The sequence below is a fragment of the Oncorhynchus kisutch genome, linkage group LG10, assembly GCF_002021735.2.
Source record: "Oncorhynchus kisutch isolate 150728-3 linkage group LG10, Okis_V2, whole genome shotgun sequence".
NCBI lineage: Eukaryota > Metazoa > Chordata > Actinopteri > Salmoniformes > Salmonidae > Oncorhynchus > Oncorhynchus kisutch.
In genome coordinates, this window is record NC_034183.2 from 47,310,366 (window position 1) to 47,330,539 (window position 20,174).

Here is a 20,174-nt window from a genome sequence, read left to right on the forward strand (position 1 = left end):
TCATCATGTCAGGTAATCCTGGGGCATGGTCCTAGGGCTCAGGTCCTCCGAGAAAGAAAGAGAGAAGGAGAGAATTAGAGAACGCACACTTAGATTCACACAGGACACCGAATAGGACAGGAGAAGTACTCCAGATATAACAAACTGACCCTAGCCCCCAGACACATAAACTACTGCAGCATAAATACTGGAGGCTGAGACAGGAGTTCACAGAGTAACACACACACAGGCTGACAGACGACTCACTCAGACATCAGTTACAGATTTTTCTGCTCAGGAGAGTGCTTGCAGCACCACAGAAAGGCACAAAAATAGCACACACACACACATACTTCCACTCTCACATACACACTTTCATCAAATTGAATTACATTAAAAAAGGACACTACTTAGTGCTCAAATCCACATTTAGAAACCTTGCAGATACTGTATATGAGACTAGTTTAAATTAAACCAGAGCTTGTGAGTAATGTGAAGTGTGCATGTCATCAATACTATGTTTGAGCACGTGCCTGGGCACAGGTTAATTCAAGCATGAGTTTCTTCACTCTGTGAATGTAAATAGCCTGCCGTCCACGCGTCATATAGTATATTCAATAATACCGCCCAACCCCCTCTACACACACACACTCATGCAAAACAGTGTTACATAACCGGTAGGTAAAGTCATTGGGGAAGCTGGGCAATATTACAACCTATGTGTTGTGATTATTGTGTTGTTTGCTCTATAACCTGTTAATTCATATGCCTTGCAACCGTGATATATACTGTAGGCCTAAAGGCAGAGACAATAAGAACGCACAGTGGCAGAATTAATTCAAACACATCTTTGTTTTATCACAAAGCCAGATAGCAACCTCTGTCCAGTGAAGTCCACAAAGCATATTGCAGGTACAGTAACAGACAGTTACATGACCTATATAGCATGGTCAAGCAAGTCAATGTTTCTGACATTTTCAGACCACTAAACAAATTGATTTAGTCACAAAGAAAACAGGATCTGCCTCCACTATTCCAGCACCATTTCAACTTCAACATTTTAAGATCATCAAATCACCTCTGCTTAGTCTAATACAGTGACAACTAAAAGATACCAAAAACAATTTATTCCAATCAACATGGGACCAGCCATCCCCACAAGAATAGTAAACAAACAAACATTTGACCAACTGGGGACATTTTGTTAGTCCCCCACAAGGTCAAATGCTATTTCTAAGGGGTTTTAGGGTTAAGATTAGAATTGATGTTAGGAGCTAGGGTTAGTTTTAGGGTAATACGCTAGGGTTAGGGTTGAGGTTAGGTTTTTGGGTTAGGGAAAATAGGATTTTGAATGGGACTGAATTGTGTGTCTGAATTGTGTGTCAGCTGTGCGTGTGTGTGCGCAAGTAGAAAAACATGTTGACTCTCCCTACTTGTAGAGAACCACCAATGGCATCCTCCTCTCTTTCATGTTGGCGAAACGGCCTCAAAACTATCTATCACTCTTTCTGGCATACAGTACATAATAGTATTTTTTGTTGTCCTAGGCTACCTGGCTAAAATGCTTGCTCGCTATCCTAACTTCCATTCATGTGCAACGTTAGTAGTTAACATTAGCCTTCTACATCTAGCTACATATTGAACTTTCATCCTCTCAGGCCAGGGGCTCAACAATGTATGAATTAATGGTTGGATCAGAATTGCCGTTATAATCTTTGGCCAGTATGGAGAATCCCTATCTCCATCCATGGCTATTTTAGGAAAGGGGCAATTTCTGCTAGCACAACGAGATGCAACAATTCACATTTTTCTGTCAATTACGTATGCTCTCAATGGGATTTGATTGCAGTGATGCAAAATACCAAGCTTATTTCCCTTGACACTTTTTTGTTGGTGCGCCATGACCATTCACCTTTGAACTTGCTCAGTTTAGCTCAACACTTATTGGCAAATGTTTTTATACTCTTTTTATCAAAGGAGGCTAAATGCTCGCTGACTTCCCTTGCCTTCAATGCTATGGGTGGCAACAATGTCATACTTGTTTGGACCAGACAGCATCAGATAGATGGCCTACCTGTAGAGAGACAGTGGAGCTGTTTTGCTCGTATTCAGTGTCTCAGAGTAAGAGAGCTGATCTAGGATCAGTTCCCACTTTCAAGTAATAATTTGTATTATTGTTATCTAAAAGGCTAAACTGATCCTAGATCAGCAGTCCTACTCCGAGATGTTTTGTGAATACAGGCCATCCTACCCCATTCCTAACGGTATGCAGGCATTACAGGAATATCAGCAGAGCCAGCCCCAGACCAGTTGATACAGACAGAGAACACCAAATGTTGTCCAGCCTGATATATTGCTGCTCACATAAAGGTTATAATGGACTCAATCCCCCTGCTGGTCAATAGCAGAATCTCTACACAACTTTTTCAATAGTGTCAGTATACCTGGTATTCACTGAAGAAATACAATTAGAAAAAATAACGACAAAACTAAATAAGAAATACTATCTGTACTAGTGGTTTCTTCTTTTAAAAAAACAGCTAAATAACAGTTTGGAAGACCCAGAGTTACCTCTGCTTCAGAGGATAAGTTCATTAGAGTTACCAGCCTCAGAAATTGCAGCCCAGATAAATGCTTCACAGAGTTCAAGTAATAGACACATCTCAACATCAACTGTTCAGAGGAGACTGTGTGAATCAGAAACCACTACTAAAGGACACCAATAATAAGAAGAGACTTGCTTGGGCCAAGAAACACTAGCAATGGACATTAGACCAGTGTAAATTTGCCCTTTTGGTCTGATGAGTCCAAATTTGAGATTTTTGGTTCCAACTTCCGTGTCTTTGTGGGACGCAGAGTAGGTGAACAGATGATCTCTGCATGTGTGGTTCCCACCGTGAAGCATGGAGGAGGAGGTGTGACACTGTCAGTGATTTATTTACAATTCAAGGCACACTTAACCAGCATGGCTACTAGCATGGTTTGTGTTTAGTGGGACTATCATTTGTTTGACCCAACATACCTCTAGGCAATGACCCAACATACCTCCAGGCTGTGTAAGAGCTATTTGACCAAGGAGAGTGATCTAGTGCTGCATCAAATGACCTGGCCTCCACAATCACCTGACCTCAACCCAATTGATATGGTTTGGGATGAGTTGGACCGCAGAGTGAAGAAAATGCAGCCAGCAAGTGCTCAGCATATGTGGGAACTCCTTCAAGACTGTTGGAAAAGCATTCCAGGTGAAGCTGGTTGAGAGAATGCCAAGAGTGTGCAAATCTGTCATCAAGGCAATTTATTTTTACCTTTATTAGGCAAAGGGTGGCTACTTTGAAAAATCTCAAAGATAAACTATATTTTTATTTGTTTAACACTTTTTTTGGTTACTATGATTTTATATTTGTTATTTCATAGTTTTGATCTCTTCACTAGTATTCTACAATGTAGAAAATATAACATATAAAGAAAAAGCCTTGAATAAGTAGGTGAGTCCAAACTTTTGACTGGTTAACCATATCAATAGGTTAACCATATCAATACTACATAAATCTCTACTAACTAAAAAGTAATCGAATATACTTTCGAATATATGTTAATTTGGTGTGTCGCATGATCTGTGTTACCAGCAGTGGGAAGATGTGAAATAATATTATAGACCGATGGGATTGGGAGGACTGCATGTCATACAAACGATTGGTCAGGGGCCTTAGTCCTCATGGCGTGTGTGTGTGTAAGAATATACCATGATCTCAGTTAGACTGTAGGCCATATGTAAACCATGATAGTTTCTCATAAATGTGCAAAAAAAACATGCTACAGCAAAATGAGAACTATTTCTTATTTAGACACTCAAATGGAGCAGGAGGAAAAGTAAACCTGATAACATAACCATTCAATGGTTCTCTAGAAATCACCTTGACGAGTAGATGCAAGCTCCACAGCACAGAGGCTAGAAAAGACTGGCAGTGTGAAGGAAGGAAGGAATTGGATGGAGAGACAGAGGGGGAGTTGTAGGGATTGTTCCTGAGTGTGAGGGTTCCTCCCTGATTCAGAGGGGTTGGGTTAAATGCGGAATACACATTTCAGTTGAATGCATTCAGTTTTACAACTGACTAAGTATTCCCTTTCACTTGAATACAGTGTCTTTCTGAATTTAAATCAAAGGACAAGCCATGCTTGAGCCAGCCTACAAGTCAAGGATGGCAGTCAGTGAATGTGCGTATCTGTGTACATTTACAGGTACATACTTTCCAGGTGTCCTGAATACCTACACTCTTTCACGTGTCTGTTTATCTGTACATACTTGTAAGGTACGAGTACAGGGGAAAGAAAACCGTCATTGGTTCCAGAACTTTCCTTCGGCCGCCAGAGTTTCGTTGAGGCGACACAGCTGGCGCAGGAAGCCATCGTTAGGGCCAATCTCTCTCTTCTGTCGTACCATGGACAGGGCGGACCGAATGTCCATCCTGTGGCGCAGCATCAGGTAGGCGATGACCAGTGTTGGGGAGCGGCTGTAGCCCTCTCTACAGTGAACGTATACTTTACCTGAGGGACATGGAGAAGGGTTTTAGGTCAGAGAGAACGGGACACAATATTGCAACAAATAAGGATAAAATATTACATAAAATACTGGGATAAAATGTTGCGTCAATGTATTTCATTTAATATTTCTAAAATTCAACTCAAATTTCCAGTTTCTACATGCACGATGCCAAAAATCTATTAAAATAGAATTGATTCTTCTGAAGTCAACTCTGCATCCATCCCTGGTGTGACTGTGTTGAAACTGAGTCATCCCATGAGACCACAGAAGACCATTTTCATAATCTTAGCGCGATGAGGTCATGTACTGTAATGTATTATATTTCACTGATCTCATGCAGAGGCTCACACCAAAACAATTAACTGTTACCTTACACTTCGCATATTTGTTTTGCCTTAAAAGAAGAAGAGGTGGCTAACTATTGCTCTAAGTGACCTGCACCTCTCTAACTCAGGTGTGCATTTTCCCTCGTCTCAGAAAGGTTTTATCTTACCCTTCCCATCATTGTGTGCCAAGGCCTTCTCGATGAAGTTCGCCCCCTCCTCGAAGTAGATGCTGAGGTCAAAGTGGTCTGTGTCACTGGCGCCCATGCCGTGGTATGTGATGCCTGTGCCAGCGTAGAACTCCGCGTTGGTGTTAACGTGCATGAAGGAGTTGCCTTCCGCTGCATTCAGAATGTGGGTGATGCCTAGCTTCTTCAGACGCATCGTGTTCATGGCCACAATACTAAAAAACAAAGTGCTGTAGGTGTCATAACCATTACAAACCTAGAGTGGTACTATATACAGGCATATACAATGCCTTCAGAATGTATTCATACCCCTTGACTTATTTCACATTTTGTTGTTACATCCTGAATTCAAAATGGCTTAAATATTTTTTTTCACCCATCTATACAGAATACCCCATAATGACAAAGTGAAAACATGATTCTAAATGTTTGCTAATTTATTTGAAATGAAATACAGAAATATCTCATTTACATAAGTATGCACCTGAGTCAACACTTTGTAGATCACCCTTGGCAACCATTACAGCTGTGAGTCTTTCTGGATAAGTCTCTAAGAACTTTCCACACCTGGATTGTGCAACATTTGCCCATTTTATTATTTTTGTAATTCTTCAAACTCTGACAAATTGGTTGTTGATCATTGCTAGACAACCATTTTCAGGTCTTACCATAGATTTTCAAGTAGATTTAAGTCAAAATTCAACTTGCCCACTCTGGAACATCCACTGTCTTCTTGGTAAGCAAGTCCAGTGAAGATTTGGCCTTGTGTTTTATGTTGTTGTCCTGCTGAAAGGTGAATTAATATCCCAGTGTCTGTTGGAAAGCAGACTGAACCAGCTTTTCCTCTAGGATTTTGCCTGTACTTAGCTCCGTTCCGTTTCTTGTTATCCTGAAAAATTCCTTAATGATTACAAGCATACCCATGACATGATGCAGCCACCACTATGCTTCAAAATATGGAGAGTGGTACTCAGTAATGTGTTGTATTAGATTTGCCCCAAACATAACAATTTTGTATTCAATTTTGTATTCAAAATGTGTATTCATTTAATTGCTTTGTCACATTTTTTGCAGTATTACTTTAGTGCCTTGTTGCAAACAGGATGCATGTTTTAGAATATTTTTATTCTGTACAGGCTTCCTTATTTTCACTCTGTCAATTAGGTTAGTATTGTGGAGTGACTAAAAAGTTGTTGATGCATCTTCAGTTTTCTATCACAGACATTGAACTCTGTAACTGTTTTATCATTGGCCTCAAGGTGAAATCCCTGAGCAGTATCCTTCCTCCCGGCAACTAAGTTAGGAAGGACACCTGTATTTTTCTAGTGACTGGGTGTATTAATACACCATCCAAAGTGTAATTAATAACTTCACCATGCTCAAGGGAATATTATTCAATGTTCTTTTTTAATTTACCCATCCTCCATCAACCTTCTTTGCAAGGCATTGGAAAATCTCCCTGGTCTTTTTGGTTGAATCTGTGTTTGAAATTCACTGCCCCGACTGAGATACATTACAGATAATTGTGTGTGGGTTACAGAGATGAAGTACTACTTCAAAAATTATGCTAAACACTATATTATTGCACACAGAGTGAGTCTATACAATTTATGTTATTACTTATTTCAGCTTTTCAGTTTTTTATTAAATTGTATCCTTTTTTTCAAAAAACATAATTCCTCTTTGATATTATGGGTTATTGTGTGAATTATAGTGACCAAAAATCTAAATTGAATCTATTTAAAAAAATCACACAAAATAACATAAAATATGTAAATGTCAGGGGAAGGAATACTTTCTTAAGGCATTGTACATGTGTAGTGGTATAAAGTTGTACAGGGGTGTGTTATTAGCTGTGCCACTACCAGTAGCATGTAAATCTTGGTGGGGCAAACTTTAAAAAATAAGAATTTTGGTGCATGCCAGAAAAGGTGGCAAACTGTACTCAAACCCTCTAAGGCCTTCATAAAGCCCAAGAGAAAATATTTATTTTCAGCAACATGGAGTGAATCCGTACCACCGCTACACCACATCAGCGGAGCCTTGTCTGGCAGCAAAACAGTTAATTCAGCCACGTTTACTGCCTTTAAAAAAACATAGCTGATATGGCTAACATACTTAGAGAAATGTGGTGTCTACTGACAATTGAGATGTACAAATTATGGCATAAGGGGACGGCGAGCAGATAAGAGGCAGTCTGTAATTTTGATTAAGACATTAATGAGCGAGCTAGGACGGATGTTGTTTAACTATTTGTTCAGCACTTTTTAAATGTACAGCGACAGAATTCAGAACATAGGCCGTTCATACAGTATTCTCCCTGTACACCAAGTCAGAACCGTAGGACAAATAAAGGGGGGCATATAAGCAGACAATGAAAGCTCTTACAATATTTGATGATTACATTTCTCTAGAACAGGCTATAGGCTTCATGTGCACCACCAACAGCTAACAGCTTACTACACAACATACACTTAGCATTACTTTCTTAGCTACAGTATACATATACAGTATACATATCTCCCTGGCATATTACATCATTTATGCAGCAGCACACAAGACCATTTTGGATCACGTTGTTGTGCTGGGCTCACTTGAAGAAGAAGGTGGCGCAATGATCTTTCATGGGAACATTTTGTCATCAAACTTTGTTATCAAAATCTGTCATTCTCTGGATTTATGGTGCTTTCAAGACAACTGGGAACTCTGAGGGGGGGGGGGGACAAGGTCAGATCATAATGTCATTGATCTTCAGGTCCGAGCTCTAAAATGAGGCCAGAGTTCCCGACATGGAATTCCGAGTTGGATGACTGTTCAAAACGTATTTCCCAGTCTGAGTTTTCTTTTTTTCCCCAGAGTGCCCAGTTGTCTTGAACTCACTGAAGTCTGTGATTTCCAAGTTCCGAGTTTCCAGCTGTTTTGAACGCGGCAAAAGTCATGCTGGATTGACAGCATGGCCAATGTTGAATGTTTATATTTTTAAGCTTGGAAAAGAGACCCTTAAACCCAGACTTGGACCACACACCCACTCCACTGAATAGCAGGCTAGTGATTGCTCAGCAGGCTAGTTTGCAGTTAGCTTCCTTCCAAAACACTCATTGTTGAATTTGCAATTTCTAAACTCAGCAAAAAAAGAAACGTCCTCTCACTGTCAACTGCATTTATTTTCAGCAAACTTAAAACAAGTTTAAATATTTGTATGAACATAAGATTCAACAACTGAGACAGTTCCACAGACCTGTGACTAACAGAAATGGAATAATGTGTCCCTGAACAAAGGGAGGTCAAAATCAAAAGTAACAATCAGTACTGGTGTGGCCACCAGCTGCATTAAGTACTGCAGTGCATCTCCTCCTCATGGACTGCACCAGATTTGCCAGTTCTTGCTGTGAGATGTCACCCGCTCTTACACCAAGACACCTGCAAGTTCCCGGACATTTCAGGGGGGAATGGCCCTAGCCCTCACCCTTCGATCCAACAGGTCCAAGACGTGCTCAATATAATTGAATTCTGGGCTCTTCGCTGGCCATGGCAAACACTGGCAAACACTGACATTCCTGAAATCACGCACAGAATGAGCCGTATGGCTGGTGATATTGTCATGCTGGAGGGTCATGTCAGGATGAGCCTGCAGGAAGGGTACCACATGAGGGAGGAGGATGTCTTCCCTGTAACGCACAGACGGCCTGCAATGACAACAAGCTCAGTCCGATGATGCTGTGACACAACACCCCAGACCATGACGGACCCTCCACCTCCAAATCGATCCTGCTCCAGAGTACAGGCCTCGGTGTAACGCTCATTCCTTCAACGATAAACGCGAATCCGATCATCACCCCTGGTGAGACAAAACCGCGACTCGTCAGTGAAGAGCACTTTTATCCAGTCCTGTCTGGTCCAGCGAAGGTGGGTTTGTGCCAATAGGCGACGTTGTTGCCAGTGATAACGCTAATAACGTTTCAGTCAGGGACATCACTCGCTTTGAGACCTTGAAGTAGTTGTTCCCCTTGCCCTGCAAGGGCCGCAGCTTTTGTGGAGCGATGGGTATCGATGCTTCGAGCGTGGCTGTTGTTGATGTGTGCAGAGGGTCCCTGGTTCGAGCCCAGGTAGGCGTGAGGTGAGGGACGGAAGCTATACTGTTACATACAGTGGGGCAAAAAAGTATTTAGTCAGCCACCAATTATGCAAGTTCTCCCACTTAAAAAAGATGAGAGAGGTCTGTAATTTTCATCATAGGTACATTTCAACTATAACAGACAAAATGTGCCTCTTTAAGAGGCTCCTCTGTCCTCCACTCATTATCAGTATTAATGGCACCTGTTTGAACTTATCAGTATAAAAGACACCTGTCCACAACCTCAAACAGTCACACTCCAAACTCCACTATGGCCAAGACTAAAGAGCTGTCAAAGGACATCAGAAACAAAATTGTAGACCTGCACCAGGCTGGGAAAACTGAATCTGCAATAGTTAAGCAGCTTGGTTTGAAGAAATCAACTGTGGGAGCAATTATTAGGAAATGGAAGACATACAAGACCACTGATAATCTCCCTCGATCTGGGGCTCCACGCAAGATCTCACCCAGTGGGGTCAAAATGATCACAAGAACGGTGAGCAAAAATCCCAGAACCACACGTGGGGACCTAGTGAATGACCTGCAGAGAGCTGGGACCAAAGTAACAAAGGAGGACATAGAATGCTGAGTTGCATCCAAAGAACACCATACCTACTGTGAAGCATGGGGGTGGAAACATCATGCTTTGGGGCTGTTTTTCTGCAAAGGGACCAGGACGACTGATCCGTGTAAAGGAAAGAATGAATGAAGAAGAATGAAACCCATGTATCGTGAGATTTTGTGTGAAAACCATCAGCTTCCATCAGCAAGGGCATTGAAGATGAAACGTGGCTGGGTCTTTCAGCATGACAATGATCCCAAACACACCGCCCGGGCAACGAAGGAGTGGCTTCGTAAGAAGCATTTCAAGGTCCTGGAGTGGCCTAGCCAGTCTCCAGATCTCAACCCCATAGAAAATCTTTGGAGGGAGTTGAAAGTCCGTGTTGCCCAGCAACAGCCCCAAAACATCACTTCTCTAGAGGAGATCTGCAAGGAGGAATGGGCCAAAATACCAGCAACAGTGTGTGAAAACCTTGTGAAGACTTACAGAAAACGTTTGACCTCTGTCATTGCCAACAAAGGGTATATAACAAAGTATTGAGATAAACTTTTGTTATTGACCAAATACTTATTTTCCACCATAATTTGCAAATAAATTCATTAAAAATCCTACAATGTGATTTTCTGGATTTTTTTCTTCTCATTTTGTCTGTCATAGTTGAAGTGTACCTATGATGAAAATTATAGGCCTTTCTCATCTTTTTAAGTGGGAGAACTTACACAATTGGTGGCTGACTAAATGCTTTTTTGCCCCACTGTAATCAGTTTTGTTTCAGTATGGCTTTTGTCAATAAATGTTTAATTTAAAAATCAGGATGATAAAAGCAAACAAATAAAATGAAAACAAGTTATTTTCACATCATAGGCTGCTGTAGTCCTTATTGGCTATCAGATGTAACTACACTGAGTGTACAAAACATTACGAACACCTTTCTAATATTGAGTTGCTCCACCTTTTGCCCTCAGAACATTCTCAATTCGTTGGGGCAAGGTGTCAAAAGTGTTCCACAGGGATGCTGACCCATGTTTACTTCAATGCTTCCCACTGTGGTGTTGGCTATGCAGTATGTCATTTGGGGCGGCAGGGTAGCCTAGTGGTTAGAACGTTGGACTAGTAACCGAAAGGTTGCAAGTTCGAATCCCTGAGCTGACAAGGTACAAATCTGTCTTCTGCCCCTGAACAGGCAGTTAACCCACTGTTCCTAGGCCGTCATTGAAAATAAGAATTTGTTCTTAACTGACTTGCCTAGTAAAATAAAAATTAAAAATAAAAATTTGGGTGGTGGACCATTCTTGATACACACGGGAAACTGTCAAGCGTGAAAAACCCAGCAGCGGTGCAGTTCTTGACACACAAACCGCTGCGCCTGGCACCTACCACCATTACCCGTTCAAAGGTAGCTCAATCTTTTGTCTTGCCCATTCACCCTCTGAATGGAACATATACACAATCAATGTCTCAATTGTCTCGAGGTTTAAAAATTATTATTTTTGGATTTAACAAGTGACATCAATAAGGGATCATAGCCTTCATCTGGATTAACCTGGTCAGTCTATGTCATGGAAAGAGCAGGTGTTCCTAATGTTTTGTACAATCAGTGTATATGACTGAGGCCAGTGGATGCACTTAGACTATACTCCATTTTAATATCATAATACTGCTACCTCATATTTAGCTTCAGATAAGTGTGCCAAGACCAAAGTTGATCGAATAGCCTTATACCTGTCTATAAAGTTTAGAATGAACATTTCATTGACACATTAACTCAAGCAAATGAAACTCACGCATTTCCAACATATATCCTGGGGAACACCTCGTCGACATGGTGTGTTGGCATGCTGTAGTAACCGTCAACATTGGCACACAGATCATTGAGCTGCTGCACTGACACTTCATAGTCTGACATGTCAACTCGCAATGACACGGTAGGCTGCTTGGTTGCGCTCTGATTTTGCTTCATCCCCTTCTTGACTAGAGCAGAGCTGTTAAATATGTCGAGCAGGTGTCGGTTTACAGAGCGACCAGGAGAGGAGTCAGGTTTTCACCCGGCTGTTGCATTGCTCTCACGAGAGAGCCTCTGAGGGTCTGTGTGTTTTAAAAGTCTGCTTGCGCATGGCCCTCTCTCTCTCTATCTATATATATATATATATATATATATATATATATATATATATATATATATATATATATATATATATATAAATATATATATATATATATGGTCAGTCTATGTCATATATATATATACATACACTGCTCAAAAAAATTAAGTGAACACTAAAATAACACATCCTAGATCTGAAGGAATGAAATATTCTTATTAAATACTTTTCTTACATAGTTGAATGTGCTGAAAACAAAATCACAAAAAAATTATCAATGGAAATCAAATGATCAACCCATGGAGGTCTGGATTTGGCGTCACACTCAAAATTGAAGTGGAAAACCACACTACAGGCTGATCCAACATTGATGTAATGTCCTTAAAACAAGTCAAAATCGGGCTCAGTAGTGTGTGTGGCCTCCACGTGCCTGTATGACCTCCATACCACGCCTGGGCATGTTCCTGATGAAGTGGCGGATGGTCTCCTGAGGGATCTCCTCCCAGACCTGTATTAAAGCATCCACCAACTCCTGGACAGTCTGTGGTGCAACGTGGCGTGGAGCGAGACATGATGTCCCAGATGTGCTCAATTGGATTCAGGTCTGGGGAACGGGCTGGCCAGTCCATAGCATCAATGCCTTCCTCTTGCAGGAACTGTTGACACACTCCAGCCACATGAGGTCTAGCATTGTCTTGTATTAGGAGGAACCCAGGGCCAACCGCACCAGCATATGGTGCAAGGGGTCTGAGGATTTCATCTCGGTACCTAATGGCAGTCAGTCTACCTCTGGCGAGTACATGGAGGGCTGTGCGGCCCCCCAAAGAAATGCCACCCCACACCATGACTGACCCACCGCCAAACCGGTCATGCTGGAGGATGTTGCAGGCAGCAGAACGTTCTCCACGGCGTCTCCAGACTCTGTCACGTCTGTCACGTTCTCAGTGTGAACCTGCTTTCATCTGTGAAGAGCACAGGGTGCCAGTGGCAAATATGCCAATCTTGGTGTTCTCTTGCAAATGCCAAACGTCATGCACGGTGTTGGGCTGTAAGCACAACCCCCACCTGTGGACGTCGGGCCCTCATACCACCCTCATGGAGTCTGTTTCTGACCGTTTGAGCAGACACATGCACATTTGTGGCCTGCTGGAGGTACTTTTGCAGGGCTCTGGCAGTGCTCCTCCTGCTCCTCCTTGCACAAAGGCGGAGGTAGTGGTCCTGCTGCTGGGTTGTTGCCCTCCTACGGCCTCCTCCACATCTCCTGATGTACTGGCCTGTTTCCTGGTAGCGCCTCCATGCTCTGGACACTACGCTGACAGACACAGCAAACCTTCTTGCCACAGCTCGCATTGATGTGCCATCCTGGATGAGCTGCCCTACCTGAGCCACTTGTGTGGGTTGTAGACTCCGTCTCATGCTACCACTAGAGTGAAAGCACCGCCAGCATTCAAAAGTGACCAAAACATCAGCCAGGAAGCATAGGAACTGAGAAGTGGTCTGTTTTCACATTTTAAAGTGATCTACTGGTTGGACTGCAAGTATTCATGTTTTATAATGCAATAAAGATGTTATTTGGTATTTAGTGAAACAGTACATTGTGTATAGTATAAGTGACTTGAGAAATCGTATTCTAATGTTCAAATGTTATCATGATGGTCATTGGTCAACTATCAACATAGACCTCTGTATCTACTAAGAATGACTTGGAGGAATGCTTTGTGTTATCCAAATAAATCATTGAAGATGATTATTCAATGATTATAAGTGCCAATATTAGGTTGAATATTGTTGATGAAATACATTACAGAACATAAACAATAATAAAACCTCTTGAGTTGTATATTACACTGGTAAAATGTGGTTCAGATGACAGGTGTTGAATTTAATGTATAGTCTATGAATAGTCTACAGGTAATGTTGATGACAGAGAGCATTAGTCATGATGTCACAAAATCTAACTTAATAACAACAAATCCCCTGAATTCTCCTTCAAACGGCTACCCCGTTTTGGCTCTGTATCAGTTTGAAAATAGAACAATCCCGAACCAAAATGTCTGATATTTTCTCCTAACATGTTTCTGGTCGCATTTTGGTAGCCCGGCATCGAAGGACCTTGAGGAAACTGTCGATTTTGTGGGAGTCCCTGCGGAAGCAGGACATAAGGAAGTGGAAGTTGAATTCGGCGGGAGGTCTTTTCATTGCCGAGGTCTCCACCCTTGAAGGGGATTGAAGAAATGTACTGGGAGGAGGGGCCCATCTATAGAGAGAGAGAGAGACATTTTTTTTTAAAGCAGAAGATAGTGCAAAAAGTTTGACACCTTGAACACAGTGTTCAATTGTTGAACTAAAACCACTAGTACATGTACAGTCTGGAATGCTTTCACATGAAAACACACACACCGATAAACAGCATCAGTGACCCACCTTGTTGACCAGTATGTCCAGTCCGTCTCCTAGGCTCTTGGAGTAGTCCTGCAGTTCCCTGATCTTACTGCTGATGTCACCATTGGAGGGGTGTGGCAGAGTGGGCGCCTCAGAGGAGAGCAGCAGCAGGGGATCATTCCAGGCCAGCAGGAGGGAGCGAGCCAGGGAGATCAGCTCATTCTCCTGAGGAACACAATGGGTAAAGTCATGAAGGAAAGGTCAATCGAATGCTCCTGCTGTTTTACTGAGTGCAACGCTCCAACCCAAAGGTCTTAATCAGGCTTGACGAAAGGGGAGTAGGAGTAGGGATTGGGGGTTTAGTCAAGGAACTCTTGTGCAGGTTGTTAAATGCACTGCTTTTTTAGAACGGGGTAAATACTAACGTGTATATATACCACAGGGAGGAGACAAACCCAGAGAGGGAGGAGAGGAATGGTACATCTGAGTTAGGAGGCTTCCTCTCCTTGTCTTCTTTCCTTCATCTCCAAGACTCCACTAATCTAAGACTGCTGGATGCAAATTGCTCACAGCTCTCCAATCCTCTCAGATCTGTGCCTAAGGGCTAGAGGTTGTTGCAGGACAGGGCTGTAGATTTGATCAATGAAGTGCTCACGCAGGTAGACTGGGAAAAGAGAGAAGGGGGAGAGATTATAACTAATAGAGAGATGAGTGAGCAGAGCTTTACTGACCGATACTCTAAGCGCTTGCTTCCTTGTCCTTGGGTATCTGGAGTGAGGAGGTGTGACACATAGATGGACGTGGCATCATCACTCGTCCCATTGGTGGGAAGTGAGAGTCCTGAGAGAGAGAGAGGTGGAACAGCACAAAAGCGGTTATAATAAGGTTAACTCGTTCCCACAACCAATGTGAAACCAAAAACAGACATTCCCACAACTTCCAAGCAACCAAATGTGCTAGCTGGGATGGTTGTTACTGACCAGGTCCTTGTTGAGGGAAGTGCTGAGTGAGTGAAGCTTGTCTGATCGCACGGTGTTGGGCTGTAAGCACAACCCCCACCTGTGGACGTCGGGCCCTCATACCACCCTCATGGAGTCTGTTTCTGACCGTTTGAGCAGACACATGCACATTTGTGGCCTGCTGGAGGTACTTTTGCAGGGCTCTGGCAGTGCTCCTCCTGCTCCTCCTTGCACAAAGGCGGAGGTAGTGGTCCTGCTGCTGGGTTGTTGCCCTCCTACGGCCTCCTCCACATCTCCTGATGTACTGGCCTGTTTCCTGGTAGCGCCTCCATGCTCTGGACACTACGCTGACAGACACAGCAAACCTTCTTGCCACAGCTCGCATTGATGTGCCATCCTGGATGAGCTGCCCTACCTGAGCCACTTGTGTGGGTTGTAGACTCCGTCTCATGCTACCACTAGAGTGAAAGCACCGCCAGCATTCAAAAGTGACCAAAACATCAGCCAGGAAGCATAGGAACTGAGAAGTGGTCTGTTTTCACATTTTAAAGTGATCTACTGGTTGGACTGCAAGTATTCATGTTTTATAATGCAATAAAGATGTTATTTGGTATTTAGTGAAACAGTACATTGTGTATAGTATAAGTGACTTGAGAAATCGTATTCTAATGTTCAAATGTTATCATGATGGTCATTGGTCAACTATCAACATAGACCTCTGTATCTACTAAGAATGACTTGGAGGAATGCTTTGTGTTATCCAAATAAATCATTGAAGATGATTATTCAATGATTATAAGTGCCAATATTAGGTTGAATATTGTTGATGAAATACATTACAGAACATAAACAATAATAAAACCTCTTGAGTTGTATATTACACTGGTAAAATGTGGTTCAGATGACAGGTGTTGAATTTAATGTATAGTCTATGAATAGTCTACAGGTAATGTTGATGACAGAGAGCATTAGTCATGATGTCACAAAATCTAACTTAATAACAACAAATCCCCTGAATTCTCCTTCAAACGGCTACCCCGTTTTGGCTCTGTATCAGTTTGAAAATAGAACAATCCCGAACCAAAATGTCTGATATTTTCTCCTAACATGTTTCTGGTCGCATTTTGGTAGCCCGGCATCGAAGGACCTTGAGGAAACTGTCGATTTTGTGGGAGTCCCTGCGGAAGCAGGACATAAGGAAGTGGAAGTTGAATTCGGCGGGAGGTCTTTTCATTGCCGAGGTCTCCACCCTTGAAGGGGATTGAAGAAATGTACTGGGAGGAGGGGCCCATCTATAGAGAGAGAGAGAGACATTTTTTTTTAAAGCAGAAGATAGTGCAAAAAGTTTGACACCTTGAACACAGTGTTCAATTGTTGAACTAAAACCACTAGTACATGTACAGTCTGGAATGCTTTCACATGAAAACACACACACCGATAAACAGCATCAGTGACCCACCTTGTTGACCAGTATGTCCAGTCCGTCTCCTAGGCTCTTGGAGTAGTCCTGCAGTTCCCTGATCTTACTGCTGATGTCACCATTGGAGGGGTGTGGCAGAGTGGGCGCCTCAGAGGAGAGCAGCAGCAGGGGATCATTCCAGGCCAGCAGGAGGGAGCGAGCCAGGGAGATCAGCTCATTCTCCTGAGGAACACAATGGGTAAAGTCATGAAGGAAAGGTCAATCGAATGCTCCTGCTGTTTTACTGAGTGCAACGCTCCAACCCAAAGGTCTTAATCAGGCTTGACGAAAGGGGAGTAGGAGTAGGGATTGGGGGTTTAGTCAAGGAACTCTTGTGCAGGTTGTTAAATGCACTGCTTTTTTAGAACGGGGTAAATACTAACGTGTATATATACCACAGGGAGGAGACAAACCCAGAGAGGGAGGAGAGGAATGGTACATCTGAGTTAGGAGGCTTCCTCTCCTTGTCTTCTTTCCTTCATCTCCAAGACTCCACTAATCTAAGACTGCTGGATGCAAATTGCTCACAGCTCTCCAATCCTCTCAGATCTGTGCCTAAGGGCTAGAGGTTGTTGCAGGACAGGGCTGTAGATTTGATCAATGAAGTGCTCACGCAGGTAGACTGGGAAAAGAGAGAAGGGGGAGAGATTATAACTAATAGAGAGATGAGTGAGCAGAGCTTTACTGACCGATACTCTAAGCGCTTGCTTCCTTGTCCTTGGGTATCTGGAGTGAGGAGGTGTGACACATAGATGGACGTGGCATCATCACTCGTCCCATTGGTGGGAAGTGAGAGTCCTGAGAGAGAGAGAGGTGGAACAGCACAAAAGCGGTTATAATAAGGTTAACTCGTTCCCACAACCAATGTGAAACCAAAAACAGACATTCCCACAACTTCCAAGCAACCAAATGTGCTAGCTGGGATGGTTGTTACTGACCAGGTCCTTGTTGAGGGAAGTGCTGAGTGAGTGAAGCTTGTCTGATCGCTGGGAAGCTCTCTCCATTAGGTCACTAAGGCCAATGGCATGACAGGTGAGAGAGAGAGAGGTTTGGCTTTAGTCAACTTGCCTCCATCAATAACTCTCACACACAGACTAAACACACACATCTCACCTGCTAAGTGGAGTTTGGTACCCTGGGATCGGCGAGCCATCTTTCTTTCTTTTCTCTTCTCTCCTTATCTTCTTGTCCTTCCTCTCCTGCTTTTTGGCTGTCGTTCCTTTTCGTCCCCCTTATATAGTTCCCTTGTCTTTTTAATTTGTGAATGCATAAGTCTGGTGACTGTGCGTATTGTTCAGAACTAGTTTTCTCCTGATCACTAATGAGAAACATTTGGGGTGTCTGTCCCTTAGGTATGTACTCATCAATACCCATGGTATTTTTTAAGGTGAGATAGTGAGGTGGACAAAAGCTGTCGGGGAAAAAAAGAGAGAGGGGCTGGGGGGTGGTTGAAGGGCAATTAGATTCCATTAATATGATTTTTAAATGAAATCATTTATTCGTCCTACAAGGTGGGATCTACAGTACACTATGGAAGTTTAGTTACTAATCGTTTCTGTCAAAAATTCTGTACAGCCTCTCTGTCATGTGTTATTCCCAGATTTGAGGGAACACCATGTCTTGTCTTTTTCCTGTTGTTAGATGTTTATTTGAAAGTGTTGTTAGCTCCTTCTTCCCTTTAGTTTGGCCACTGTGACCAATGTTCACAGCATTTGCTAAATGACCATCTTTCTTATCATACCATTATTACACTGTACCATTCTCTCTCACTTAATCCACTTTCAATTGGGTTCCCGAGTGGCGTAGCGTTCTAAACACTGCATCGCAGTGTTTGAGGTGTCACTACAGACCCGGGTTTGATCCCAAGCTGTATCACAACCGGTCGTGACCGGGAGTCCTATAGGGCGGCGCACAATTGTCCAAGCGGCGTCCGGGTTAGGGGAGGGTTTGGCCGGGGCGGCTTTACTTGGCTAATTGCGCTCTAGCGACTTCTTGTGGCGGGCCGGGCGCCTGCAGGCTGACTTTGAACGGTGTTCCTCCGACACATTGGTGCAGCTGGCTTCCTGGTTAAGCGGGTGGGTGTTAAGGAGTGTGGTTTGGTGGGTCATGTTTCGAAGGACACATGACTTGACCCTTGCCTCTCCCGAGCCCGTTGGGGAGTTGCAGCAATGAGACAAGATCGTAATTGAATCGCAATTGGATATCACGAAACTGGGGAGAAAAAAATAATAATATTTTTTTTTACAAAAATAAACCACTTTCAATGAGCCTCGGGTAGGCTACGCTGCCACCCAGTTGGTATTCCACACAAGTCATCTTTCCACATGGCATGGACTGAGGTGGTTCCAAGAACCAATGGGAAACCAAAAACTTCCCACAACTTCCAAGGATCCAAATGTGCTGCGACTGTAACTGAAACCATACACCACCTACCACCATCTATGTGTATCAGTGCTCTACGCCCAGTGCAGAATCATAACTGGAGGTCCTTGCGTGTGTCTAGAATCTTCATCCCAATCACTCATTGACATCAATACATTATCCTCATACATGATCTACATGTGGCCTGGGGTGGTCTAGCGATTCGGGCTGCTGCCTTCAGCGCACACATATACTGTGTTGTGTGGGTTCGAATCTGACCTACTGGCACAAATTCTATTTCTCTTTGTCTCTTTCCCAGAAAACAAAAGTCAAAAGTAGTCAGAATGTGGTCACATGCATTGGGCTTGAGTTATTCAGGACTGTTATACCTTGTTGAGCCAAAAGAGGCTGCAGATAGCGAGCGAACCAGACTAGAACTTAAATGTTTGATATTAGGCCTACAATTCACCTAAGGACTCCTGTATCCTCAAGAAATGGTCTCTGGTCTCCCTGGGTAACTATAGCACTGCCTTTATTGGGGAATAAATAAGAACTCCTAGAAAGCCGGCAAGCCAGAGGTTTGCTCCTTATGAATCTGTAGCAGTGTGTGTGTGTGCGTGTGTGTGTGTGTGTGTGTGTGTGTGTGTGTGTGTGTGTGTGTGTGTGTGTGTGTGTGTGTGTGTGTGTGTGTGTGTGTGCGCGCACGCAGGTGTCTATATGGTGTGTGCGCGGAGTGTAGACTATTCAGTGTATCATTTACATGTTGGACACACACACGCACACATGAAACACTCCTCCTCTCCCCCCTCGTATTACCTATACCTCTGAGTCTAGCAACTCCCACTGGCTCTCTCTCCTTACCAACACTTTCTTTACCAACCCCTACTTGAACACAGAACTACTCCCAAATGTTTCTTTCTCTATCTTTCTCTTTCTATCATTCTTAACAAACCTTTCCTTACCAACTGCTGTAACACAAAATACAAAACCTCCAAATCTCTCCCTCTCTCTCTCTTGTCTTTTTCTCTCCAAATGTTCCACTGCTTACTGTTACTAAAACAAGAATTGTAGTGGCTGTATTTGTGCTGTGCTGGCTTGATGTGATTTGCAGTAGAGGAATGGGGATGTGGGTTCTGTCCAGGCGTGTGGCTATGGATGTTAGACTCAGGTACAGTAGATGTGATCACTGTAGGAGCCTGAGG

The 20,174-nt window shown here is 43.0% G+C and overlaps 1 protein-coding gene and 2 pseudogenes across 1 annotated transcript; all 3 read right to left on the bottom strand.

Annotated features, from left to right (window-relative positions):
• On the bottom strand, positions 1–11,802 carry LOC109898254 (dual specificity protein phosphatase 3-like). The gene is made up of 4 exons (XM_020493152.2): positions 11,494–11,802; positions 5,016–5,248; positions 4,283–4,524; positions 1–45 (listed from the first exon to the last, which is right to left on the bottom strand). The coding sequence occupies exons 1-3, from the start codon at positions 11,667–11,669 to the stop codon at positions 4,316–4,318; spliced, it is 618 nt and encodes a 205-aa protein (XP_020348741.2). The 5' UTR covers positions 11,670–11,802; the 3' UTR covers positions 1–45; positions 4,283–4,315.
• A 1,550-nt stretch (positions 11,803–13,352) lies between these two features.
• LOC109897247 (prolactin-2-like) lies at positions 13,353–15,864 on the bottom strand (annotated as a pseudogene).
• LOC109887646 (prolactin-2-like) lies at positions 15,729–18,719 on the bottom strand (annotated as a pseudogene).
• Between the last annotated feature and the right edge of the window lie 1,455 nt (positions 18,720–20,174).